General features: G+C 39.9%; 2 protein-coding genes across 7 annotated transcripts in view; one reads left to right on the top strand and one right to left on the bottom strand.

Moving 5' to 3' along the window:
• The window catches only part of ccdc146 (coiled-coil domain containing 146), an 85,840-nt gene that overhangs the window by 30,060 nt on the left and 30,350 nt on the right, over positions 1 to 25,430 (top strand). For all 6 annotated transcript variants that reach the window (XM_040035335.1, XM_040035330.1, XM_040035329.1 and 3 more), the window contains exons 3-10: positions 16,895 to 16,977; positions 18,699 to 18,914; positions 21,469 to 21,526; positions 22,906 to 22,988; positions 23,143 to 23,236; positions 23,333 to 23,406; positions 24,161 to 24,388; positions 24,636 to 24,725. In XM_040035335.1, the coding sequence (XP_039891269.1) occupies positions 16,895 to 16,977; positions 18,699 to 18,914; positions 21,469 to 21,526; positions 22,906 to 22,988; positions 23,143 to 23,236; positions 23,333 to 23,406; positions 24,161 to 24,388; positions 24,636 to 24,725 (926 nt within the window). The remainder of the gene's footprint in view (positions 1 to 16,894; positions 16,978 to 18,698; positions 18,915 to 21,468; positions 21,527 to 22,905; positions 22,989 to 23,142; positions 23,237 to 23,332; positions 23,407 to 24,160; positions 24,389 to 24,635; positions 24,726 to 25,430) is intronic.
• On the bottom strand, positions 256 to 11,576 carry fgl2a (fibrinogen-like 2a). The gene is made up of 5 exons (XM_040035336.1): positions 10,753 to 11,576; positions 9,877 to 10,081; positions 5,063 to 5,282; positions 2,386 to 2,556; positions 256 to 2,282 (listed from the first exon to the last, which is right to left on the bottom strand). Exons 1-5 carry the CDS (start codon positions 11,326 to 11,328, stop codon positions 1,967 to 1,969), a joined length of 1,488 nt encoding a protein of 495 aa, XP_039891270.1. The 5' UTR covers positions 11,329 to 11,576; the 3' UTR covers positions 256 to 1,966.

Here is a 25,430-nt window from a genome sequence, read left to right on the forward strand (position 1 = left end):
TTCAGAAAGACAAACATCCCTATTTGATAGTTATAGTGGCAGATTTAACTGCCATGACTCAAAAGAAAAGAAAATAGTATCAGATATGATATAGATGCATGTATTTGCACAAGGCTAATGTTCAGGACTATTATTTCCTCCATTCTTTTGCAGTTTAATTTCTGATAACAAAGTATTGCACATACATAATGTGCGTTAAAGTGTTTGTCATAAACATTAAGTGTGAAAAAAAGTGAATATTTAGGAGTCATCCTGTGAATGAGCACAACACTTTTATTAACTTTATCATCACAGACAGTAAACAGACAGTAAAGTCACAGTCCCACAGTTTTATCATCTTCTGCGAAGCCAATATGAAATCTGCCTTTTATTTAGTGGCTTTATTGGTTCAACACCTCATAAACCCATTTGTTATGGGCATGCAGCACCTCATCCTGCATTTTTACAAGCCTCATTCAGCCTCGGACACTAGACGGCAGACACTTTCAAAGACACTCATGCGAAACTTGTATACATTTTTTGTATACATTCGTTTGAAAGGCAATTCCAGTACACAAGTGGAGCAGGCATGAAAAGGATTTTAAACCGACCGAACATTGAAATGTGCAACACAGCCATGGAATATTAATTTAATTTTTTCCCCCAATATAAAAATTGCATATCTATTGGCACAACAGCTGAATATGAATGATAGAAAAGATCAATCTGATACACACAAAGAATTCCAATTTTACGCAGATATTTACTATGAATGATCACAATTATGCCTAGTCCTTGTCATTACTCAAATGTCATCAATCATTAGACTCTGTACTGCATGACCATTGTATCATATAAAAGCTATCATACCTCTCAAAGTAAAATAAATACTGTACACATCCTCATAGTGAAGCATTTCTTTCCCCAATCCTTCCCATTTACAGTGTGTATAAAATGAAATAAATGGTGCTATACAGTTTCCTAACATTAGATAGCAGTATTGTACAAGAAGAAGATTTTACAGATTATGGCATAGAGAAGTGTGCAGTAATTCGGTGCATCCAAAGCTTGGAAACACTTTTTTTTTTCCTCACTGCAATGTCCTGCTTCGTGGCTGCTCTCAAGAAGAATCTAGTAAAACATCAATAATGCAGAATGCACACACATACATGACTCAATAGAAATTTATTGGATGCTGCGTATTTATACCGGGATGTCTTCTGTGGTATGGGGTAATGATAAATCGGCAAGCTGCCCGAGAGCAGTGAGATAAATGCCAGAGAAGGGCCAAGTAAAGCTATACATTTATTACTGACTGTAATTTTTCTAACAGTTTGACTCTCCAGCTTGAAGTCTTTCGTAATGATTATCGGACCCACTCAAAACTGTATCATCAGCTCTCGTATACCTCACTTGGGTGGCTGCTGTTAATTACAAAATCATTTACAGCAGAGAAAGTGATAGCTCATTAGTTTTTACTACTAGTATGTGCTGTGCTGTGTTTCTATGCTGGGTTTATGGCAGGAGGCAGCAGGACAGAAAGAGAAAAAAAAAAATGTCAAAGACCAGTGAAAAAATCTCTTCTGGTAACCCTCAATTTAATGTTATGGCCCACGTAGGAGGCTGGCCTACACTGCATGGGAGGTTTGTTTTTTTTTTTTTTTTTTAAAAAAAAAAAAAAAAAGAATTTTATTAGTCCATCATTGTTCATAGTCCATTGTCCTTTATTATCATCATTTTAATCCAACATTTTGAAGGCCACACTCACTAGAGTGGAAAAGTAATAGCACACTTAAATTTTTCACAATTATTGTTATCATTAATGCACCAAACTACTTATAGTCCTATGTGCACACGTACGCATGTGTAAATGTGTAAATGCATGACTACTAGTGAGTGTATGTGTGTATGAGTCCTTATGTACTTGCTCTTCCATTTTCTTTGTCTTTGCCTGCATGACTGCACTCACCAATATTTACCTGTCCTTTTAAGGACCATAGTTCTTGGGCCGTATCATCATTTTGACAGTTTTAAAAGCCTGCCTGTAGTTGGTGGGGTAGTACTCGGTCGACATGTTGTGCCACGTTCCCCAGAAGATCCCGTTCCTGACTCCCTTGTATCTCTTGTGATAGTACTTCCCGTTGAGGTTGGCAGACATGCAGGCGTCAAACCACCAGCCGGAGCTGTAGTAGCCGCCGCAGTTCCCAGAGGGGTACATGTCGTTGTCGCGGTCGGGTGTGGAGAAGAACTTCTGGTCGTGGTTGAAGTGCTTGTTGAAACTGAGGGCGTTCCCAGCCGTCCCACTGTAATGAGACATTGATATATAAGGTGTGCTGTTCCAGTTTAAGGTGTTCTAGCAGCAACTGCGAATAAGAAATATTGCATGTGCAGAAGTGAACCCTGTACCTGTATCCACTGACAGACAGACGGTAGCGTAGGTACTCATTGGCCACATAGAACTGATCATACTTTGCATACTCCCGGACACCCTCAAAGTCCTCTAGCTCGATATGCAGAATCATATCTTTTGCTTTTGTCAGCAAATGGATATGGTCATTGCCCAGCCAGAACTCACCTCTGCAGGATAGAAAGGAACAAAATGAGGTATGCTGATATATATATATAAAGCTCACATACTATGTTAGAATTTCAATAGTTTGTTTGTTTTTTTTTAGCAAAATGCATGTGTACTCCAATAGAGGAAAACAGGAGAGGAGGAGAGGAGACATTCTTTTAGTGGGAGTTTAATGCTGGATATTCAGACATGCTTAGAAGGTTGTTTTATATCTGCAACTTTATGATCAGTTGAAATGGGGTCAGATCATCTACTGTGGTCATCATTTCCCTAAGGCCTAGTCCACATGTAACTTGAGTCTTCTTTTGAAAATGGTGCCTTTTCTCCTTCATTTGCTAAGTAAATAAGTCTGCACAAAAAGATAAAAATGAAATGAATGGGGTTTAAGAGCATGCCAAACCAACAGGCAGCATTACCCTGACCTCAAAGCCATAAACTCTTGTTGGCCTTATGAGCCAAAAATGTTGTTTTTGTACTTGTGATCATTCACTACTCTCTACTCCCTGTATAAGGAGTTTTATGTAGAAAGCTAAATAGCGAGCCCAATAACAAAATGGAAAAATGGCTTCTGATAATATTTGCCTCATTTTCTCTGTCTTGTTACATCAATGCTGTCACACAGTTAGAGCAGAATAGATCAACATCGGTTAGATAAGTGACTAATAACGTGCATATTTCTGATAAGTGCATTGAACAGAGTGTAATTCCTCAAGTTGATGAATCTAAATACTTTGTGGCAGTTTATTTAGTGTTCTGCTTTCTTTTGTTTCTTTATTCTGTCTCTTTTACTTCAACACAATGCATGATGGAATGCAGCACTTGGGTTTTCCACTTTGAATACTTTGGGTATAACAGTCCTTCCTGTACATACAACAGCACTACAAATATGGCAGACTCTCACAGTGTTATCATGTGGACCAAAGACCAAAACACACAGGAAAAAGTTCTGATCTTTTTAAAATATCTCTATACTTCCCCTTAGTTTTATGCATGATAATCAATCACTGATAATGAAAACAGGTGTTGAACAAACAGTGATATAGAGAACAGGTGTGCATCATTAGCTCCTAAGTACTGAGGGATTAGACTCTCTCAGGTTTTGGTAAAAGTATTCTGTAGCACATGACATTAAATGAGCTCTAATTCACTGGTAAAAGAACAGTATAGATGAACAATTTCCTACTAGCAAGACAAAAAATAAATACATTGAACAAACTGCTTGTTTTTGTGTATTCTTTCAAAATGTATAGCTTGCAGCTAGTTAGATGAACATGTGGTAGGCTCTAGTGTAATGAGGGTCCAGAAAATAGTTGAGTTTGACTTAATGCAGTAGTGTGTAGTGCTGACTTAAAATGATACAGGCTTGACATATAACAATGCATGCTAATTAAAAAAGTTGTCCAACCTTGGCTGGACCTGCTTAATGTCACTATGTCACATGACATTAAAAAGAGTTTTCAGTGTCAGTCGTTGCATTTGCAACCAGATACATTATGTAAGGAGTTTGGTTGCAAGCCGGCAGCGTAAACTTTGAAGCTTCTCTGTGAACAAAGAACCTTGCTCTCACTAGCTTAAGGCTTCACTGATACACATGATGCGTGGCACATTTTGTTATTCTAAGAATGTCTTTCAAAAGGGGATGTTTTTGTTTCTTTTATCTGTTGCTTCTGACAGCTAATGCTATTTCTATGGGAAAAGTATATGGATTAAGCCTTTTATTGGCTTTTTAAAAGGTTTATACACATTCAGATTCAGACTGTAAACAATAACTGGACAGATTCCTGTACTAAGAAGCAGTTTTTGGGCTTAACGTCTGGTAACTTCGAGTTTAACCCTGTGTTTTCAGTATTACAAAAGCAGTTTGAGTCTTACTATCACCATGGTAACTTGTGCTGCAGACCTAACCTGCTCCACAACAGGTTATGGTCAAGATAAGAGGTCCACATGTATGAAATCACCATCTACTGACCAATCAGATCCTTGGAAAATAGGATCACCATTCCTGGAGGATCGCTTAGACCTTGGTGCACAGATAGTAAGAGGGCCTAAAGGTTTTTCAAAAGGATCTAGGCATCTATGATCTTTTTCTTTACTCGATGAACCTCAGTAATAAATCTAGATTCTTAAAAGCAACGTTGTTCCTTCACTTTCTTTTTCCTTCGCTGCAGGCCATTTTGAAACCATTTTATTGTTCTATTAGCCTTAATATATTGTTGGGGAACATGGCTCTCAGACATCTAGGCCTCCAGGTGAAAGAATAAGGCAACCACTGTAGTATATACACATCTAAACACTAATTTGAGTGAATGCGTTCATATATTGGAAAGCTCTGGGTTTACTTATGCAGTTCATAACCACCGTTGCGTGACTACTTAGGCTGATTGCTGATGTTTGAATAAGTGAAGCAAGATAAGGAAAAGATATCCTGGATATGCTGAGCATGCTTTGTCGTAAATTATCAGAGGAATGCCCAATTGTGGGGGAGGAGGGGTAAAGAAAATAACTAACCTGAGGTTCCCAAAGCCTTTCTTATACTCAGCCCAGGTGCGGTTGAAGCTGACGGACCCATTGAGGCGTTGCTGTATCACAGTCCAGCCACCTCCGAAGGACTCCATGTCACAGAATACCTCAAACGTCCCATTGCGAGCGTCAGGTGTCACACGATATATACCGTTCCTCCTCACTTCCAGCACATTGTAGTCTGAACAGTCCCGAGGGGCTAAGATGACTGCATGGGTGGCAGTGAGAAAGAGAAGGGAGAGTAGTTATAAGCAGATGTTACTGGATGATATTCGGTAATATTTTCACTTTGGTCTGGCATTGTTCCCTGAGACAGTAATAGAAACAGGCCCTGAGGCTGAGGAAGGCTGGAGAAAAGAAAATGAGATAGGTTAGTAGGAAATCCAGTGTGGAATTTCTCATCCCTGCCTTCATTTAAGAGGAATGCATTCAAACACAAAAACACCCCTTCACCACATTCTTTTTGCCTGTCAGACATCTTCCCCTAACCATTTATTATGTATAAAATAACATTAAAAACAAGCTGATTGTGAAATATGTATTTCACAATATACCCATGCTTATCTGAAATATAGTATTTAGAACCATTGAAAAAACAACCTCTGCCAGGGGATAAATTCCTCTAATCTCCCCACGTGCTATAACACAGGTCCATTTTGTATACCTTCAATGCATTCTGAGCACTTTTTTTTTACCTGGCCACTTATTCGTCTACCTTTTCCTCCCATCCCTTGTGTCGCATTGCAGGCTACCGAATCAATCCAAAACCAAGGTCCAAAGACTCCTGTCAGTTAGGATTTTGGAAGTGAATGGAACAGTCTTGTTAAAACGTGGGAAAGTGTAAAACTGGATTAGAGAGCCATACGCCTCCATGCACACTGGCACCTTGGGTCTAAATTGTCCTGACACTGGGCAGGCAGCATGTTGGACTCCTTTTGAGTGTTAGATGCGCTCCATTGATGATACAATGTTCTCATAGTCCTTAATCTCTCTAGAGGTGCAGTAGATTATAATAGTGCTGGGGTAGGCGGTGCTCATACCCCAGCAGTAGTACTGGTATAGGAAGGAAAACAGGTGTAGGGAGTGAATAGTGTTTGTAGAATGAAAAATGCATGTTGCTGTGGATAGTTGTATTTCTATTTTAAAAGGAACTGAACTAGCAGATGGAGCACAAACATTTATTTTGCTCACTAAATAAGCAACTTCGTTTTCTGACAACATTACACTTGAATGCTTCAAGTGCAAAATAGCTGCAGATGGTAAATCACTCCATATGGGAGTCGATCGCAAGGTTGAAATGTATCCTTGTCACCTTAACAGCTCGGTCGGCATTTGGCAACAAAAGAATTGACCCGTAAATTCTTTCAGTGTCACACTCACTTTCAGCGTCTGACTGCAGTGTCGCCACTTTACATCTTCTTTTCTATTTGTCCCCATCTATCTGACTGGGCAGTCAGTGTCCCGAGACAGACAAGAGTGATCTCCATCTCAGTACCTCTGGCAATGTGCCTGACCTAAATAACTCTAATATCAGCCACTTACTCGTTCCTGAAAAACTCTTGGCTGATGGGCTGTCTATGTGACTGTTGAGGAAAATTAATAGCTAATTGGTCTGGGACAAGGAAAGTGATATGTGTCATTTCTGAAAATGATCCCAAAACAGTGTATGTTTACAGTAAAAGGACAAAGCCCGCTAGGGGATGTACTCATTTCTGAGTTGTTGTTTGTGGACCGCAGAGAAACAGCGTGAGGTAAAAGCCTGACTGGTACCCACATTACTATTCTAACCTTGACAACGAAGGCCCTGTAAACTCATCGAAGCAGCAATTTTAGCCTATGTCATGACTTTTCCCCGCAAATCCCACAGCAGTGAGAAGTCAGACAAAGCACTGGAACATGACTCATATGTTGTTTTGCTCTGAGGGGAAAGTTCAAACAATTTTACCAGAGCAAAGTTTCCCCATTCTTCTTCTTTCTTACTCACTTGTTTGACTGGCAAGTCGACTGACATAGGCTGATGAGTCCCACGGCATATTGACTGACATGCTTTTTATAGATGACATTTTGACAGACTGATTTGACTCTTGGCGCTTTGCCTGTTTGACTTCAGACCACACAAGAGATTTTCATAGGAAGACAATTATTATCAAGAAGTATGCCTCATGTCAACTGAGGAAATGTGTATCGAAAGCGATAGCATACTACTGCTTATACTACTTCAGTTTTGATGGAAAGAAACTAAAAAAACTGTGCTTCCCTTATGAAGTTGCCCGACACCAAATTTCCAAACGAGCAGTTCTTGATGGAGGACTGAACATCTATTCTCATTTTGTATGATTGAGTTAATGTAGCTGAACAGGGACATGAATTTCTATGCTTCCTGCAGGAGTGAAAGTGAAGATCAGTGCTCGTTGCAAAAATGGAAATTGGCAAAATGAGCGAAAATGAACGCTTAGAGCACTTTGAGTGATAACAGCATCTTGACAAATGTAGTTTTACTCCCTATTAATGGTGAAATTTCAATTCTACATTGGGTTAAATGATGGTTACGGTCCTCACAAAGTTGGCATTTTTTAAAATTTGTCAGTGTAGTTTGTGTAAAAGGCCTACAGCAATTTTTTTTTAACCTGCCAGAAATGCCTTATGTAGCTTTAGTTAAAATGCTAGATAGTTTATTTTTTTGCTTCACTAAACACTTTTGACATTGTGGTAAATAACCAGGAAACTCTTATCAGTGAAAGTCTGTTTTACTCTGCCCATTAGGAGCTCGCAGAGGAACATGATCAGCATCTGGTTCTAAAGTTTTAAGACAAGAAAAATTCTAAAAGATGTTCATTTAGCAACTTTTGGAGTAACTTTTTATCGCGATTTCTAATTTGAGTGATCTTGTGAAACACCCTAACACAACGTATTGGTCGCTTTCCTCAGTAACAGCAGCTGTTTCTTTTCTGCTACATTTGGATGGAATTCAGACACCATTAGGCACGGTTTCCTGAGCTGAAGTCGGATGCTTATCCAGTTCTTGACCTGAACAAAGCAGATAGATGTACAAAGACAAGTGCTACTGACCCTGGGTGCCATCCGTGACTACTGTAGTGTCAGGAAAGCCGCCTTCATTATTACTTGTGGTATTGGCAAGAGATAATGAGCGCTTGTCTTTTTATGCAGTAATGAGCATCCAAGAGCATGACCTCCAGAAGGAGGCAGGGAGGGAAGCAGAGAGAAGGGACTAGGAAAGAGAATTAAAGAGGGGGAGACAGTAAGAGGTAGGGCAATAGAAAAAGAAATATGAAATAGAGGAAAATTGAGGAGAGGGTATAGATGCTTTGAGGATAAATGCATAAGGGAGGGGAAAAATGATCAGGTTTGAAGAAGAAAGAAGCAAGTTGGAGAAGCAAACAGAAGAGAAAGGGATGGGATTCCCTTCACACCACTGTTCCAGCTAATCTGCTTAGAAATAAGCTCACATCTGTTTTCTACATAAAAGCCCCAATATAGTGTAACATTCATACTGAAGTACTGGATAGTATTTGCTTTCTGAAAGTGCCCTGCATTTCTACTGTGCTCGCATCCAAAATAGCTTTTACATCAATGTAAAGTGGGGTATTTGTTTTGCTTAGCTAGTCTGCAACCCCCACTGTTTCTAGATACAATATCGCAGGCTTGTTTAAACGGTCATAAAACTTCCAAGCAGGGAAGCACAGATTAATCTGCAAAATATCGATATCAGCTAGTGTTGGTTTGTTGGCTGATATCTCCAAGTACAACAGCATCTACTGGTGTCAGTGATATTCATCTATTTTGCTCGAATCAATTTCATGCTGGCTAATTGTTCAAAGATAGCGTGATGCTGTTACACTTTAAAGCATTTCACTGTCGATGTGTATCGGCCCAGAGTTTCACTATGTGTGCATTCCTACTTTCAAGTGTGGGTCTTTTTCTGCCTTCCCTTTTTGAGTTTGTGCGTATGGAGAGTAGTGAGGGGTCACTTCGGTTAGTTATGTAAGAGTTAAAGTGAATTCTCACTTTGAACCAAGTTCTATTGCTTCACTCCAGTGCAGTATGTGCTCAACTTGAAGCTATTTCACTCTGTCCATTTGTGCACTGGCTACTCTGAACCAGCCACTCCACTCCAGTAATGTAATGAATACAGTAACCTTTTGGTACGCATTAAGATGATGGAAAATTCCATTTCTCAAATCTAGACTACACCTAAATATATAATATTCTTCATATCAGTAATGGAGGAGACATGTTGCAACAGACCAGTGAGTGTGGTTGACAAGGACACTGGCAACATAGATTTCACTTTTCATTTCCCAGGAAGAAAGGTCTTGTTGGGTGAAAGTAAACACCCTGACTCTGATTATTTTTGAAGTTGATTATAATGTCCACTCAGGAATGATTGAATACAGCCTATGCCAGAAAATATATCCCCCTGCAACCCTGAACTGCTAAACTTATTTAACCAACAGAGTTTTATTACAATAATAACGTCTTTGTTTTAGGAAATAAAAATTTTAAAAGTGCACTCTTGATCATGCTCAGAAGGATTACAAAAATGTATGAGAAGAACAGAAGAGAAAAGGGGGGCGAAACATGAAATGGCAAAGATATAACAGAATAAAACATAACAGAAAAACACATTCTCTTTTAACTGAAAGCCCTTGTCACTGGGAAGATGGAGAGGGCAGATCACAAGATCAGACGAAAAATAACAGGACCAAAGGAATGGAGGGTAAGTATAACAATGTAGAGAATATTATTATTATTATTAATTATCTTAATAAAAGCAAGCTTACACTGAGGGCCAGTCTGGGCTGGACATTCGGTGGTACAGCTGGAGCTGAGCTTGTTGACCACTCCGGTGATGTTCTCCACCCGCCTGTCCACTATAGCCTGCACATTCTCCATGTTAAGGAGGTTGATTCCCTCCAGTCGACCCTGCAGAGCTGAGATTTGGTTCCTGGCATTGCGCAGGCTGGCTGACATCCTATTCAGCTTCACCTGAGAAAGGCCAGAGCAAGCGTGAAGGAAATTATTTTTGGCACGCACTACAAAGCAGGCAGATTACCAAAGTCACCAGCCTCCTTCATTGTTTCACCAGCCAATTTGAATTTTAGAATGGAAACAAAGTCTGCGTTACGATTGGCTGTCTGCCAAAGTGGCTGTGAGAGTCAATAAGCTTACCAGACGGCAGAAATTTACTGTCACTGGGCTGGTGTCTAACTCCGATTTTCCCACCCTGCTTATTGTACCAGAAATTTTCCCTGGCGGAGTGGCGCCAGGTAGGACTTTGCGTGTCTTTTAACATCTGGTCAGTTTGCATTCCAGCTGGGCGCATCTGACTGGAAGCATGAAGCGTGCTTCATATCAGTGTCCCCTAACACTTTCACAAAGCTGCTAAAGATCTGGCTTTCTGACAATTTGCAGGGTTTTAATGGAACAGAGGAAACAGAGGAAATGGTGCAGTGCTACTATTTCACATGTTGTACACACCTCTGTGCTCTACAGATGTAGCAGAAAATGCACACTGTATTGAACTATACCAAAACAATTTTAGATCAAGGTGAATAAATGATAAATTTGAGCTCAACCAAGTGTATTTGTAAGGTAAATGATTTATTCCTTGGTTCAGTCTTATATCTTTTCCTGTAAGTGTTAACTTTGCCTCTTACCTGCATCTCCTGCATGTTTTGGCTCGGAGCAGGTTTCCCAAAAATTGAACCCGGTCTTGCGGCATCCACAGTAGCTCCAGGAACCATCCCATCTCCCCTCTCCTCTTGGCTGGATCCACCTTGCACCTCCTGCCCCGTCACTTTTCCCCCGGCATCCCCCTGAATCGGGATCTGGTCTGCCTGCTGGTGTCCAAAAACTCCGTTGCCCCGTGCCCCACGGCACTCCTGGCACCCGCTTTTCAGCTTGTTCACTACCTCCTTCAGGCTCTGCAGCTCCTTCATCGTCTTCTCCAGCAGCCTGAACTGCTTGGGCAGCTGGATGGTGAGGGGAGGCAGAGTGATCTGGTAAGGGCAGTCCTCCCCGTCCTCTGCCCCAGAGCTCCCACACTGGCCCATAGGTCTAAGTTTGACAGGGCAAGAAGTGGGAGTACCAGACTCAAATCCCAAATGGTAGGATCCTCTAGAGTCCCATCGCTGGTGAGAGTTACCAGGAAAGTCTGCTGCCTGGCTGATTCTGAGCAATAAGGTGCCTGTAAGCAGGAGACCAGCACAAACGCAAAGTCCAATTGTCCTCATTCTTCTGTGAGATTTTTAAATAAGTGTGTGTGAAGAGAAAGCGTCTGTGTCTGCCTCTGATATGAACTTGGAGTGTATAGTAGTGTTTTTGTATGTGTGTGCATGTGTGTGTGCCTGCAGATGTCCTGTGTAAGTGTGTGGATGTGTGTCCAGTATCTTATTTGGTGTAAGAGAGTGTGTGCATGTGTATGAGTGCAGTCTGCAGGAGGGAAAGAGCGCAGGGGAACTGCCGCTGCCTCAGATAGCTGTGTCATTAATATCAGGACAAGTGAGGGAGGGAGGGAGGGAGGGAGAGAGAGGTAGAGAAAGGGATGTGAGAGAGGGAATGTGCTGATTTTCAGAGGATGGGAGGGGCAGCACTATTGCGTAATGCAAAACACCATATCAACAGCACTGTAAAAAAAAAAAAAAAAAAGATTGGTGGTGGTTGGTAGATAGAGAAAGAGGCAGAGTCCTTTGCCTGCAGTCCATGCATGCTGCCATCCTGCCATATTCTCAAGTCAGCTCATTTCCCCGAAGAGCAGAATGACTCAGTCCACAGGAACTATTCACTCACTTCTCTCTTTCTTTTTTTTTTATGCTGTTTTTTCCCCACAGTTTTTAACATTTAAAGACCCCTCGTTGACCTGGTTCAGATTCCAAAGCCTTACTGAAAACACTTGATGACATCCACTGCGCTAAAGTCTCTCAATTGTCTCCGGATGTACTCAATTCCTGTATATATATGGTTTAGTACCAGAGAAAAGGTTTGTTTCAGTTTGTTTAAGCTGGCAATTTCTTTCACCTACTGAGCCTGCTTGGGATCTTGCAAATTGAGCATAACATTCATTAGAGACTTTTATAAAATGAGTTTCACCTGAATGCTGAGATTTTCTGAATATTGAGTGTGTACTGATACACTGTCGTGATAAGATTTAATTTTTGTACTATAATACATTTGCAGACTACAAACCTACATTAACATGAAGAAAAACATTTCAGTTCAAATAAGACATGGCACTAGAGAGCTTCTATAACCATATCTTAAAGGTGCCCTTTGGATTGTCCTTGGACACAAATTCAAATACATATTCATATTTAGCGTTTCTTACTAAAGCCAATTGTTGGTACCTGTCCTGAGTGCTTGTTCGATGACTGGATAGCTGCAGGTCCCCCTGCCTACACAATGTTCAAAGTCAGACAGCGCGCTTGGTTTAAACTTGTTTTTCATTGTTGCACAACTATTTCTATGATTTCCCCAGTACTCTGTTTCCACCTTGCTACCGGTTATTTATTTATTTATTTATTTTGGTGTTCAGTTGCTGGTGATTATGAGTCTGGAGCATTTCTGACACAGTGCTTTTATGTGTCATGTCAGGAAATGTTTGGAATAGCTGTTCAATTCTTTTTCTCTAGTGTGGCGAAAATATGGTAATGAAAAGCATGTTTTATGTAACAGCAGGCACGTTACACGTGCAACATTTTACTAAGAACAAAACAGCTTTTTTTAACTGAAGTAGCTTCACTTCCAGTCAGGGTGAATGTGATTAACTGAAGGTGCTCTTTATTTGACCCACTTAATGATTCATCAGGAAGAAGGTCTAGTTTTTCAATGAAGGAAAACAGAAATGTTATAAATACAAAATCAGGAATTTGCAAGGCTTAAGTTTAATGAACAATGCCTTGGCTGGCACTTCAGCAATATGTTTAGGTATTTATGTTCTCATTGAAAACTTTACCTTGTCTCCTGTAGTGGTGGTGATCACAGAATAACTTAAGATACACTCCTACCATAATACATCCCTATGATAACGATGGTGTCGCAATACAGTGATTCAGTAGAAATTGTCATTTTCATTGTCATTTTATTATTCAGTTTTGTGTACAGGGTGGGCCATTTATATGGATACACCGTAATAAAATGGGAATGGTTGGTGATATTAAAGTCCTGTTTGTGGCACATTAGTAAATGTGAGGGGGCAAACTCCTCAAGATGGGTGGTGACCATGGTGGCCATTTAGAAGTCGGCCATCTTGGATACAACTTTTGTTTTTTCAATAGGAAGAGGGCCATGTGACACTTCAAACTTATTGGTAATGTCACAAGAAAAACAATGGTGTGCTTGGTTTCAACGTAACTTTATTCTTTCATGAGTTATTTACAAGTTTCTGACCACTTATAAAATGTGTTCAATGTGCTGCCCATTGTGTTGGATTGTCAATGCGACCCTGTCCATGGTAACAGGTCGCTGTTACCATGGACTTGTTGGTCCATGGTAACAGCGTTGGATCGCTTAGTGAGGGCGAAACTTTAGAAACTTTGATACGATGACTGCACACAATTCAAGTGTATTTATATAGCACCAAATCGCAAGAGCAGTCGCACTAATTTACGATATTACCAAATTATCATCTACAGAGGAGACCAAACTTTTTTATTAGACACAATCATAGTTTATTCGTTTTTTATTTATTATTATTTATCTGGTGAAGCAGACAACAGCTAGCTATCGGGCTAACAAAGCTTGCATTTGTGTGGAACACCATTAGCTTGCATGCCCAGTGCATAATTCAACAGTGTCAAAGCAGAAATTAGATTTAAGAGTTAGGTTTTATATTCCTGACAGCTGAAGAAAGCGAGTGAACTGCTATCCGTGGAGGTTTGATGTGTTGAGTTGTATTGGGCTGTCACTTGCACTCACTAGTGAAGAATTGGACCATGTCAATAACTAGGTTATACTTTACTAGACACACACAACACTCACTATATTATAAACTCTTTATAAAAGGATTTCACTAGAGAAAACAAATTTGAAGTTCACCTCCAAAACCGAAGCCCTTAAAACAGCGGTCTGTCACTCTATTACAATAAATGTATAGGAATGGAGCTGAATGAATCTAACCAAACTGCAGACATCCATGAGCTTGCACATGGTTTTTGTGTTTCAAAACTGCTATGAAGTCGCCAATAATGGATTCATGAATGGGTCTATATTGTTTATTTAAATATGTAAACAGATCATGACGCCTTTCTTAATCAGCAAATGAACAATACACTTGCTTTTGTATGTAATGAAAAAGTAGTGCTGTGGTTATTTTCAGTGGTTTTTGTATGGTCATAATTAATATTGCAGTCATACTTCATCACAAACATTACTCATGAATGAGCCTCCCTCCTGGAGCATCTTATAGAAATTATTAAGCAATGAAAGCCATTAGCATGAACTCTGTAGGGCTCACAGTGACTACATGAGGCTGGATGCTTGGAGGCTTCTTTTTGTGGGTTCATGAACTTGGCACTGATTGTTTGTTTCTGGGACATAGCTATGGTTTCAATTTCTTATGTGATTCATAACCACAAAATGTGCAGTTGTTTTTTCTTACTCATTCTGGAGCATTTTTTGCCTCGTTACATGTCTTACTTCTGCAGAAGTGATGTCATGTTTCTACAGAATAAGTTTAAAACCTGGCACTCCAGGAAGGAAAATGTTCCTGAACAAAACTTCTCCTGACAAAGAGATCCAGCTTGGCCGTAGGCTCCACTCCAGTTCAGTCAGTCGATATGAGGAGATGACGGTAGAAATAGAGAGCGAGAGATCATGTCGTGGAATTCATGGCATTGCCTCGTAGCTATTGTCATTATTTTTCTCCCTGAGGGTGCAGAGTATTAAAGCCCACAGTGTCTTTTTGTTACACACTCCACATACCTGCTGCACTACACACTCATATTCCTGGAACATTTTCCTGCTGTTCTGCAGCACAGATCACATGCTCGCTTATGTGTGCAGAGGTTGGGGGAAAGATGGACAGCCACTGGATGTGCATCCTCATGCCTGAGTAAATATCTTCCAGTAATTGTCTCTACCTCACTTCAGAGATGCTTTGCCACATGTGAGCCTCATGCACCCACCCCTTAAAAGCCTCCAGTACTCTCCGCTGCTCAAGATAAGTCTTGGCACCAGAATTAGAGAGTCTGCCTGGAAGCGCTTCAGGCTGCTTCTCTCAGATAAATGCCCAGTTTACAGCCAGGATGTTTGTTCCATCACTGGTGTCATCTGTGCTGCTGACAACACAAATGGCTGTGTAGAATTTAGCGTCAGATCCTTTTTTAAAGTAAATTAGTTTCAATGTCGCAATTAAGTCATTATTAAAGAGTAGTTCAAGATGTATTTTGGGATGATCCACCTGCCACAGTTGTAGTTACACTGATATGACCTTGGGACTGACCCCACCCCCTTCCAAAAACCAGAAAAACCAGAAAAAAACAACATTGTAATAAATCATATTAACCAGAGTCCTAATCTAAATCATTCACAACATTCATATCTTTGTCCTTTCGGACCTTGGAACGTGGTTGGGTACTTCAAGCAATTTTGACAATAGCCAGATAAACAATTTAATAGGATGAATCTGAAAACATAATCGCCTATCCCTAATGTTTGTAGTCGAGGTGAGATATCAACCCACGTGCGTGTGTGTATATATATGATCAGAACGTTTGTGTGTGTTCATTGCCGTTAGATTACTTGCTACACAGTCCGACCTGAGATATCCTCAGTTCTGCAGCTCTTTGATACAGACAAGGCTATCCCTCATTACTCCCTCCTCTCCACCAACCTGGCTCTAAAGATAAGCCCGGAACAACACCTGTCCTCTGTTTCTATCACCGTTATACACACACACACACACACACACACACACACACACACACACACACACACACACACACACACACACACACACACACACACACACACAGAACTCCCTTTGCGAGGAGAGAAATTTCACAACTCTTGCAGATTATTTCCCTTTCGCAGTGCTCTTGACCTGATATCTTCATCTGCGCTGTGTTTTGTTTTGCTGGTTTCCAAAGTTTCACAGCTGTGTATTTTTTTTTTTTTTTATCTTAAACCTTTATTAATCATTCAAGGATTGATTGTCTTCAATTGCTTGTAGTTATCATCATATATGGGCCATTTTCAGTGAATGCTCTTGATCTTTTGAGATTGGCCATTGTTTGATGTTTGTTTGATTTTTCTTACTGATCTCGATAAAGTGTTCTGATTTTTTGATATCTGCTGCGGCGATAAAGGTTTATTCACCCCAACTCGGGATGAATCCTTTTACGGATATCGGGAGGTTGCCCTTTGTTGTGGTTAATCTCAGTTTTTTTCTTTTTCGTTTCATTTCGGACTATTTTGATGTTTGAAGATGGAATCTATTGATTTAGCTTTCAACTTCTTGGACTTAATTTGTCACAAGATATATTAAAGAAAACTGCTTACTGGTCATAAGTTTTGTTTTTTGTTCTGTTTTTCTGTTTCCTAGCAGTTTTACCTTTTTGGATATTGAATCTGGGGGGAATGGGGACAAGAGGTTTCTGTAGGATGTGATATTCTATTAATTTGTCCTTTTGAACAGGCAGCTCTGGGTGCAACCAGATTTTCTCTGATAATGACAGCTGAGCTGGCAAACCCTAGCAGGAGGGTTTGAGCCCGAACAGTCTAAATGCTGTTGTAGCTCCGATATCTTTCTTCATTCTTAATTTCATGATGATGTTAAACTAATATTCTTTTTGTGTTCTTTAGTTGTTGTCAATGGGCAGAATCAGCCAGACCAAAGCTGCCAAACTGAAATCTACCTACAAGCTCCTCCATGATACCTTGAAGAGGTATGTTTGATAAACCAAGTTTTTTTTTTTGTGTTCTACTTTGGAATCATTTTTTGACTACAGTGACATTTCCTTGGGCAAAACCAGCACTTTGTCAGATCCAGTTACGCTTCACTTGTTTACCCTTTAAAATCTTCGATGTACTTTCAGAAGGGAAGAGCAGCTTTGTTTACGTTAATAGAGAATTGTAGAATGCAGGTGAGGAAGTGTGAAGAGGTTACAGACACTACAACTGCTGTATAGGCTGAAACACTTGTCAGTGAGAGAAAGTCTTCAAGACATATTTCTTTTCCACTGTTATTGTATCCTGATGTGAACACTAGTTCTGATTAAACCTAGTGCTGTCCGTGTTAATCTCGTTAAAATGACGTTAACGCCATAACCTCATAACGCAGCAACGCTGCACGACGTCAACGTGTTAGCGCAGTTAGCTCGTTAACGCACGGGGTGATCCACGTTAACCCGCTAACGGAGATTTTCCGCATTATGCGGTTATGGCTTTAACGTCATTTTAACGAGATTAACGCTGACAGCACTAATTAAAACATTTCTAAGTTTAGTTTCTTGGGACAGCTGATTATGCAGGTTGAACTTTATTAGCTTAACAGTAAATCAGTGACAAAACTAATTACGCCCCAGGATTTAACAGCTTGTAGACCCACCTTTAGCAGTAATAACTTGAAGCAGTCATTTTCACAATGACTTTATCAGCCCCTTACATCGTTGTGGAGGGATTTTGGCCCACTGTTCTTCACAAAATTACTTCAGGCACTGATTTATGCATAGCTCTCTAAAGGTCCCATCACAGCATTTCAGTCATGTTGAAGTCTGGACTTTGACTGGGGCTTGAGATTGTTGACCTGTTGCCCAGGCCCAGTTTAAGCAGTTTAAGCCAAGCTTTAGCTGTCAGACGGCCAAATATTTTTCTCTAGAAACTTGTTTTTTTACAGAGGAGTTCATGGTCCACTCAATAACTACAAGGTGTCCAGTATTATGTACTGTAGCTGCACAAAAATCACAAATCATCAATCCCTCCACCTCCATGCTTGACAGTTGGTATGAGTTCGTGCTTTTCTCCAAATGTGGCTCTGTACGTTTTGTTCTCATCTGTCCAAAGGGCATTGTTCTCATATTCTTATGATTGTTGTTCAGATTGAGCTCTACAAACTTAAGCAATGCTGCCTATGGTGTCCTCCTGGCAAGCCTCCCAAACAAGCCATGCTTGTTCAGTCTTCTTCTAATTGTGCTGTCATGAACTTTTAACAGGCCCGCTAACTGAGGCCTGAAGCTGTTCGGCTATTTTTTTCCACTGGATTCTCTTTACAAATGATTGTGTATAATAATTTCTGATCAGACCCATTAGGTTTATATGGATTTAAAGCTCACTTATTCACAAAGAGTCGGCACAGCAGGTTGCGTTTTGTGATTTGGCAGATACCCTTCTTGATGCAAACCTGAAAGGGATTTGTGTCTCCTCCTGTGATCAAACGGAGCCTATTTTGCTTATTAGGTGAATATGTAAACCACTGCACTATGGACCTAGGTTTAGAAGGATTTAAATGGATTTTGCTAGCTTAAAACAAACAGCATTAATAACTGCATTATTAACTGAAAGCAGAAAACTTGGCATGTCTTCGTGGAGATTATGTGATACTGAACTGATATTTACTGTTTAATGACAAAATAAAACCACACATTTAAATCACTCTTCCATACAACAGTGCCCAGGATTCTGAAATCCACCTTTTAGAAGAGGCAAAGAGGTGTCGGGCTGAGTTGAAGAGGTTTCAGGTGGAGTTGGAGAGGATAGAGGAGAAGAGCACCTCTGAGGAGCCAGGAAGTGAGGTCAATGTACTGAGGCAACAGCTCCTTCAGGCATGCAATGAACTAAAAGCAGCTGAGGAGAGAGAATATAAGGCACAACACCAGCTAAAGTGGTGAGTGTATATGTGTGTGTGAGTGTGTGTGTGTGTGAGTGTGTGTGTGTTCATTTACACACACTGTTACTACAATCAGCGAGGCTACACGTTCAATTTTCAATCAGGTATTGAATCAAACGCCAAATGAATCAAACAAAGACACAGAAAGTTATATATGCACACCTACGCAAAATAGTGACACACTAGTAGGAAGCAAGAGGGTAAAAGGAAAAACACAGAAATGAAACTGCAGTGGTGAAGAGAGAAGTGGACACACAAACTGACTGGAGGATACACACAAACACAAGCGTGCTCACATACACACTGCACACACCCGCAGTAGCACACAGTCAGGTAACTGGGGACCAAACACTGAAGTGAGCTACATGAGGCAGCATCTTTTTATTGAATTTAGAAGGTGAAAGAGTAGAAGACACAAACACACTCAAATCAAATCGGTGCTGTGTTTGTGCAGCGCTTGGCCAACAGTGCACTTCCACACTAATAGAAATAAAAACATTGCTTTAGGACTGAACGTTATTGCATTTACATCATTTCTATTGCATTCCTCAGTGTTACCGCATGGTGAAAACTTGATGTACGCAATTACTGATACAAATACCAGCCTCAGTGGATTTGTGTTCAATCCGGATGTAAGATGTTTACTCATCTGAGCTCTGTACACTGTTAGTGTTTTTTTTATTTTTTTTTATTTTACACCAGTCTGGTACTTTCTGTTCCTCGTCTCTTATCCTTTTCTTTCAGACCCATAAGTCTCTGTCCTTATCGCAACCAATTTTACTCTCACCCTTCTGGCTTCTCATGACAGGCTTTCCTCCTCACCACTCACTCAGTCCAGCTCGTGCAAAAGGTCAAACACACCCATAGAAATGGAAAATACCAGACTCGCTCGAGTATCTCCCCTTCCTCTGTACACAAACTCAACTTTTTTCAAGTGGCAAAGGGAGTTTAGAGGAACATTGCTAAGCAACATGATAACACTCTCTGGTGGTTCCCAAACATTATGAGCATTAATCCTTGAAAACAATGTTAAAAATAAATGCCAGGCAAAGACATTCAGCATGATTAAAGAGCAAGAAAGGGGCATCTGAAATGTATATGAAAATTAGCTTACTAAAAAAAATAATGAAAACCTTAAACTTACATTGAAGGATAAAAGTTGAATGATTAAAAAGTTTTCTGAAAAATCTAAAGAGTTTCTAAGTTTGAAGAAATAACTTTGTGTGGTGGAGACTGTTTATAACTGGTAGTCAGATTTATAGTAGCCTCCCAGGTCGGCTTTTGGCACTGAACCCCTCACAAATACTGTTAAGAAATTTATTTAGAAAGAACTCAAATAAAACGCAGTCAGAGGTCAGAAGAAGATGAAAAGCTTGTTGTGATTTTTGCTAAAAGATCTCATTTACTCAATCCCCACACTTATTTTTCCTGCACTGCAGTGACTCCAGATCGCCCTGGCAATATAAAACCACTCACTGCACATAAACTCACCACTCCGCGGCAAAGATACGATCTGTAGGATACAGTGATTTTTAGTGCTGACACCCAGGCAGAAAGTTGTAGTCCGGACAGTAATTGAAATATTAAATGAAAACCAATTGCAGAGCATTCTCCCAGGATGCAGTCACAGGCATTATTACATTCTGACTGTGCATATTGTTTGTGACAGCGTTTGCTGGTGAACTCTGTTGCACTCCCACCGTCTCGGTTTCTCCTGCCACCCTTCTTTTCATCGCCTCCAGACTAAGATATTCTCTCCCCCCATTCCTGCCTTTTCTCCTGCTTATTCCCCTTTCCCCTCACTTGTCCACATGGCTATCAGTCTGCATATGACAAGCAGATGCTCACCATGCAAATATGCCTTTTAAAATCACTGCGTCCTTCATCTGTAGCCAAACAGATACGCGGGAATTCAGCACATTTTTCCGGTCACATTTTGCAGCCTTCCTGCATTTTTCTCTATAGTTTTTTTGTGTATAACTTAATATCCAATATATCAGCTTGTCAGGAAGATTAATATAATTTACTTTGTGAGCTGTACAGTATCTGCTTTTGTAAGGTTTCTCATTATGACAGAGCTGACTTGAAATTATTTCATACAAAACTTTAATCAACTGCTCGAAAAAAAACATCTGCCGCGGGGAGATGAAAAATGCAAAGAAATTATATTTTATATACACAGTCAAACTTTGCTGGACACAATTTATCTGTTTCTATAGGATGAAGCATACGCTCTAAGTGTTTAGCACTGTTTGTGTATTTGCCAGTATAGAATAAAGTGTTTTATATTAATATACTAATGCAACTTATTTGGCATGCTCTTTAATAATAGGTTGATTCTGCTTCATTTGCTTTTTTGGAAACTGCACATTAGTCAAGTTTTAACAATATAAATGCAGGTTTGTGTCAGTGTGTTCCTCTTTTTGTTGAATTGAGAACTGAAAATGATTATTTATTCCTCTTGAAATTCCCGATAATTTTGTTTTCTTCTCCACATTCTCCTGTATTCTCGTGTGATCTACACTTTTCACCTCCCCTCACCGGCCTGCAGTCTCTGGGAAGAGAAGCAGTATCTGGAGAAAGAGAATGAAATTCAGATGAAACCTGCTGTAAGTTCATTATTGCACCATCCAGTTCTAGTTTCAGAGGTGTGGATTACTATTCCAACAATGGTCTTGAAAGAGGATAAATATGAGTTTTACTTTAAGCCTCTATGCAGGCGTAATCCCTCCATATGAAGAGCGGGAACTGTCATTTCAAGCAGTATGAAGCTAAATCATTTTTATTCCAGTGTAGCAAAAAGGAGGGCAACAAGTGGAATGAGATTTAATCCTTGATAACAAATCGACCTAACAGGCCAAAATTCTTATTAATAATTTCACCATAACGTAGCATTTCCAACCCTTGGATTTTATTTTAATGATAAACAATAACAAGCAACACTTTTGGTGAAGAACATTTTATCAGATGTTGCCAAACAACCCCGAGGGTTACTCTCAAGGTGCACTACATTTATAAATTTCATCAAACTTTCTACATTTTATTGCTGGTGCTGCTAATGTCAAAAGAGTCTGAGCTTTGCAAAATTTCCTGAATAAATTCAGCGGCAGTGCTAATAACATTTGCATGTGTTTATATGCTACCGTTTTAATTGCGGAGTGCAGCACCAGATCATTACAAATTAGCCTGAACTCAAAAAGTGTTTTTAATGAGTCAAAGAGGCTCATGGGTAGTATTTAACCAACCAAACAAGTTATTAAAAAATATAATAAAACTCTAAACTCAAAGATCATCAGGGCCAAAGAAGTAATCAGTTCCACTGCCGGTGGCGTGCTTGCTGTTCAGGTAATTTGTTTTCTTAAGTGCTTTCTGTCTAACACTCACACTCTGATGGATGCATTAGAGAGCAACTTGGGGTTACTATCTTGGCCAAGGGTATCTGGCTTGCCTGGCTCCCTGGAGCCAGGGATTGAACCGCCAACCTTCCAATTTACAGATGACCTGCTCTACCTCATTGGAACCAACTAGAAGAATTTAGCAATTTAAAGAATCCAAATTCAAGGCACGTCTCAACTGGCTTCACTATTTACAGTATATGCCACATACACTTGAAAAAATCAGAAACCTACTGTATTGTTATTTTTATATACACTAGATTGAGTCAGATGTTGAACCAGTATATTAGATTTAAAATAAAGTCAAGTCAAGTCAGAGTAATCTAGCACTTTTAAAAAATGTTGAATTTCAATTGGTTTGTTCTGAAAAGTTTAGATTTAAAAAATCTGGAAAAACTCTGGCTTCTTGATTTTGTCAGTCTGGGTCATTAACTTGAAATACTTAAAAACGCTCACTGTGTATAATAATCATTTTTATCCTTTCACCCATCCACCAGCTTGAAAAATACGAAGTGTGAGCTTCAATTCGTTATAATGTAGCTGATAATTCTGTATTATCAGTCTGTGGTTTACACGCTCTATGGGTCCTCTAGGAGCAGGAGGACAAGACAGAGGTCATGCAGGATCAATATGAGGATCTGAGGAGAGAGGTGGCACAAAGACAACGAGAAATCAGGTATTATATGATGAAGTTTTAACATGCATTAACCACTATCTGTGTTCTGTGTGAGTTTGTGTTTTGTGTCTAACTGCAGATATTATCACTTTATTATCACGCCTTTAATGAAAATTGTTCCAGAGGTTAATGTACTTGTGTTTATACCTCACAGAAGTCTGATGGAAGATATAGAAACCCACGAAAAGCAGATATTGACAGAACAGAATGAGCTGGAAGATAAGAAGGCTCTCATAGAGCTCAAAGAGGTCTGTGCGAATGAGGGGGGAATAGCTTATAGGGTGCCATCAATAAAATAGCAAATCTGCCTTCTTACATGTGAACGTCTCCATATGTATTACAAGGCTGAGAAGGCCGAGCTCATCAGAATACCTGACCAGATTTTAAAGGAGACTGAAAGGAAACGCTCGACGAAGGAGTAAGTATATTAGTAAACTCCTCCTAATCTTTGCTGGGGAAGAGCAAGGAGAATATAGTTAGAAATTCCAGGAATGTCAATGAGACTGCTAGGGTGCTTCAGAGAGACAGAAAAGAAAAGACAGCTGGAGCAACTTTCGAAAAGCCACTGCTCTAACCTGCCTCCACCCCTTCATCTGGAATTCGTACACAAACAAAATAAAAGTATCTGGATGAACCTTTAAGATTCATAGTGGAAAGATTTTCTCTTTTTAATTGTTTATGCTCAGTGTAAATGTCTGTTTGGATATCAGTCCTTTTTTTTCCTACTGAAAACCATTTTTCAGTTTACATTTCTGCAGATTCTCTGGCTTTTGATCTACAGTACTACCAAATAAAGAACTGAAATGAGGGGTACTTTTTGTTGTACTACCCAAATTCTCAAAAATTTTCAGGCATCAGTCTTTTTATTGTAATTCAAGTGCAACTGCAGGATGATTCACTTGCTGCGTCACTGCAGTTCCTTTTATGTTTCTTTTAAATTAATATTTGGCTTGCGAGTATTGCGGTGGAACTGTCTGTATAAGCTGTTTGAGCGCTGACTTGTAATTTCAAATTCACAAAGCTGAGGGGTACTGTGGGGTGTATGTAAAAGATGCATGCGCATGCTGTTATTTCATAAGATATGCACTAGAGCACACTTTTATCCTGTTCTCATACTTGCGTTCGTTCTTTATTTTTTACATTTCTTCCAATTCCTGAAACACAAATACCAGAGCTGCAATGAAGAAGATGAAAACACTAAATATGGAGATTTCAGAAATTGAGCAGCAAGTAAAAGCGGTGGATGAGCGAAACCATTCCCTCGGGATGAAGAAGGAGGACGTGATGCAAGAGCTGGAGGGTCTGAGGGTCCAAGTGGAGGCCAGTCAGAGGATTCAGAGGCAGTTGCTGAAAGAGCAGGAGATCAAGAAGGAGGAGCTGAATGAATTTATGGGCAACAGGTACTTTTTTTTTTTTTTCTTTCATTTAGTCTGAGCGACTTTGACTATTCTTGGGGAATCGAACGTAGTGCTTTTCAGGTAGTGCTAACAACTCATATCCCTTTAATTGACACATTTCACCAATCGTAGGACTAGGAGCACACTGGCTTGTGCCCCCCCCCCCCCGGCTGGGTTTCTCCATTAGATAAATAATGTATGTTCAGATAGGATATTTGTCATGCGTGTCACTGTGTTTTCCCATTACCAGAGGCATCTTGGAAATGAAACTGCAGAACATCATGTGTGACAGAAAGCATCTGTATGAGAGACGGTCTCTGCAGCTCAAGGAGAAAAACAGGTACAGAGTGATATCTCACCAGTAATCTTTTCCACATGGAAATTAGTCCTTACATACTGAGAACCTTGACGGGGACCTTTTTCTGAACACAGAAATGTTAGGTTTGCATTTAGCATTTGCGTTAGCGTCTTCACGTGTTATTTTAGTAGTTTAAATCAGTCTTCTCTGCCACTGCTGGTGTCTATGTCATATATGTTCTAACATACAAGGTCTTGAATAATCAGGCCCCATCTTATCTTAAAGACCTCATAGTTCTGTATCACCCCAATAGAGCACTTAGCTCTTAGGTTACTGGCTTACTTAAGGTATTTAAAAGTAAGGTATTCAATTTAATTTATATAGTGCAAAATCCCAACAACAGTCACCTGGAGGTGCTTTATATTTTAAGGCAAAGATCCAACAATATTAGAGAACCTGCTCTTTTAATTAACCAGCTCCTAGTTTGGATTCAGGGGACAGACACCCTCTCTACTTAAGATTGTGCTTGAAACTTTCCTTTTGGTAAAGCTTATATAGGCTTGGGCTGCTGGAGGCTTCTTCTGGAGGTGTTTCTTCTTCACTCACCTTTTGTCACTAACTACGTGTTTATACACCTCTCTGCATTTAATCATGAGGTTATTATTAACCTCTGGCTGTCCTCCAGAGCATGTCTTTTGTCCTGTCTTCCTCCCCTAATCCCCAAGCATTTGCGGCAAGTGGCAAATG

This window comes from Simochromis diagramma, unplaced genomic scaffold (genome assembly GCF_900408965.1).
Source record: "Simochromis diagramma unplaced genomic scaffold, fSimDia1.1 OVJJ01000816.1, whole genome shotgun sequence".
Lineage (NCBI taxonomy): Eukaryota > Metazoa > Chordata > Actinopteri > Cichliformes > Cichlidae > Simochromis > Simochromis diagramma.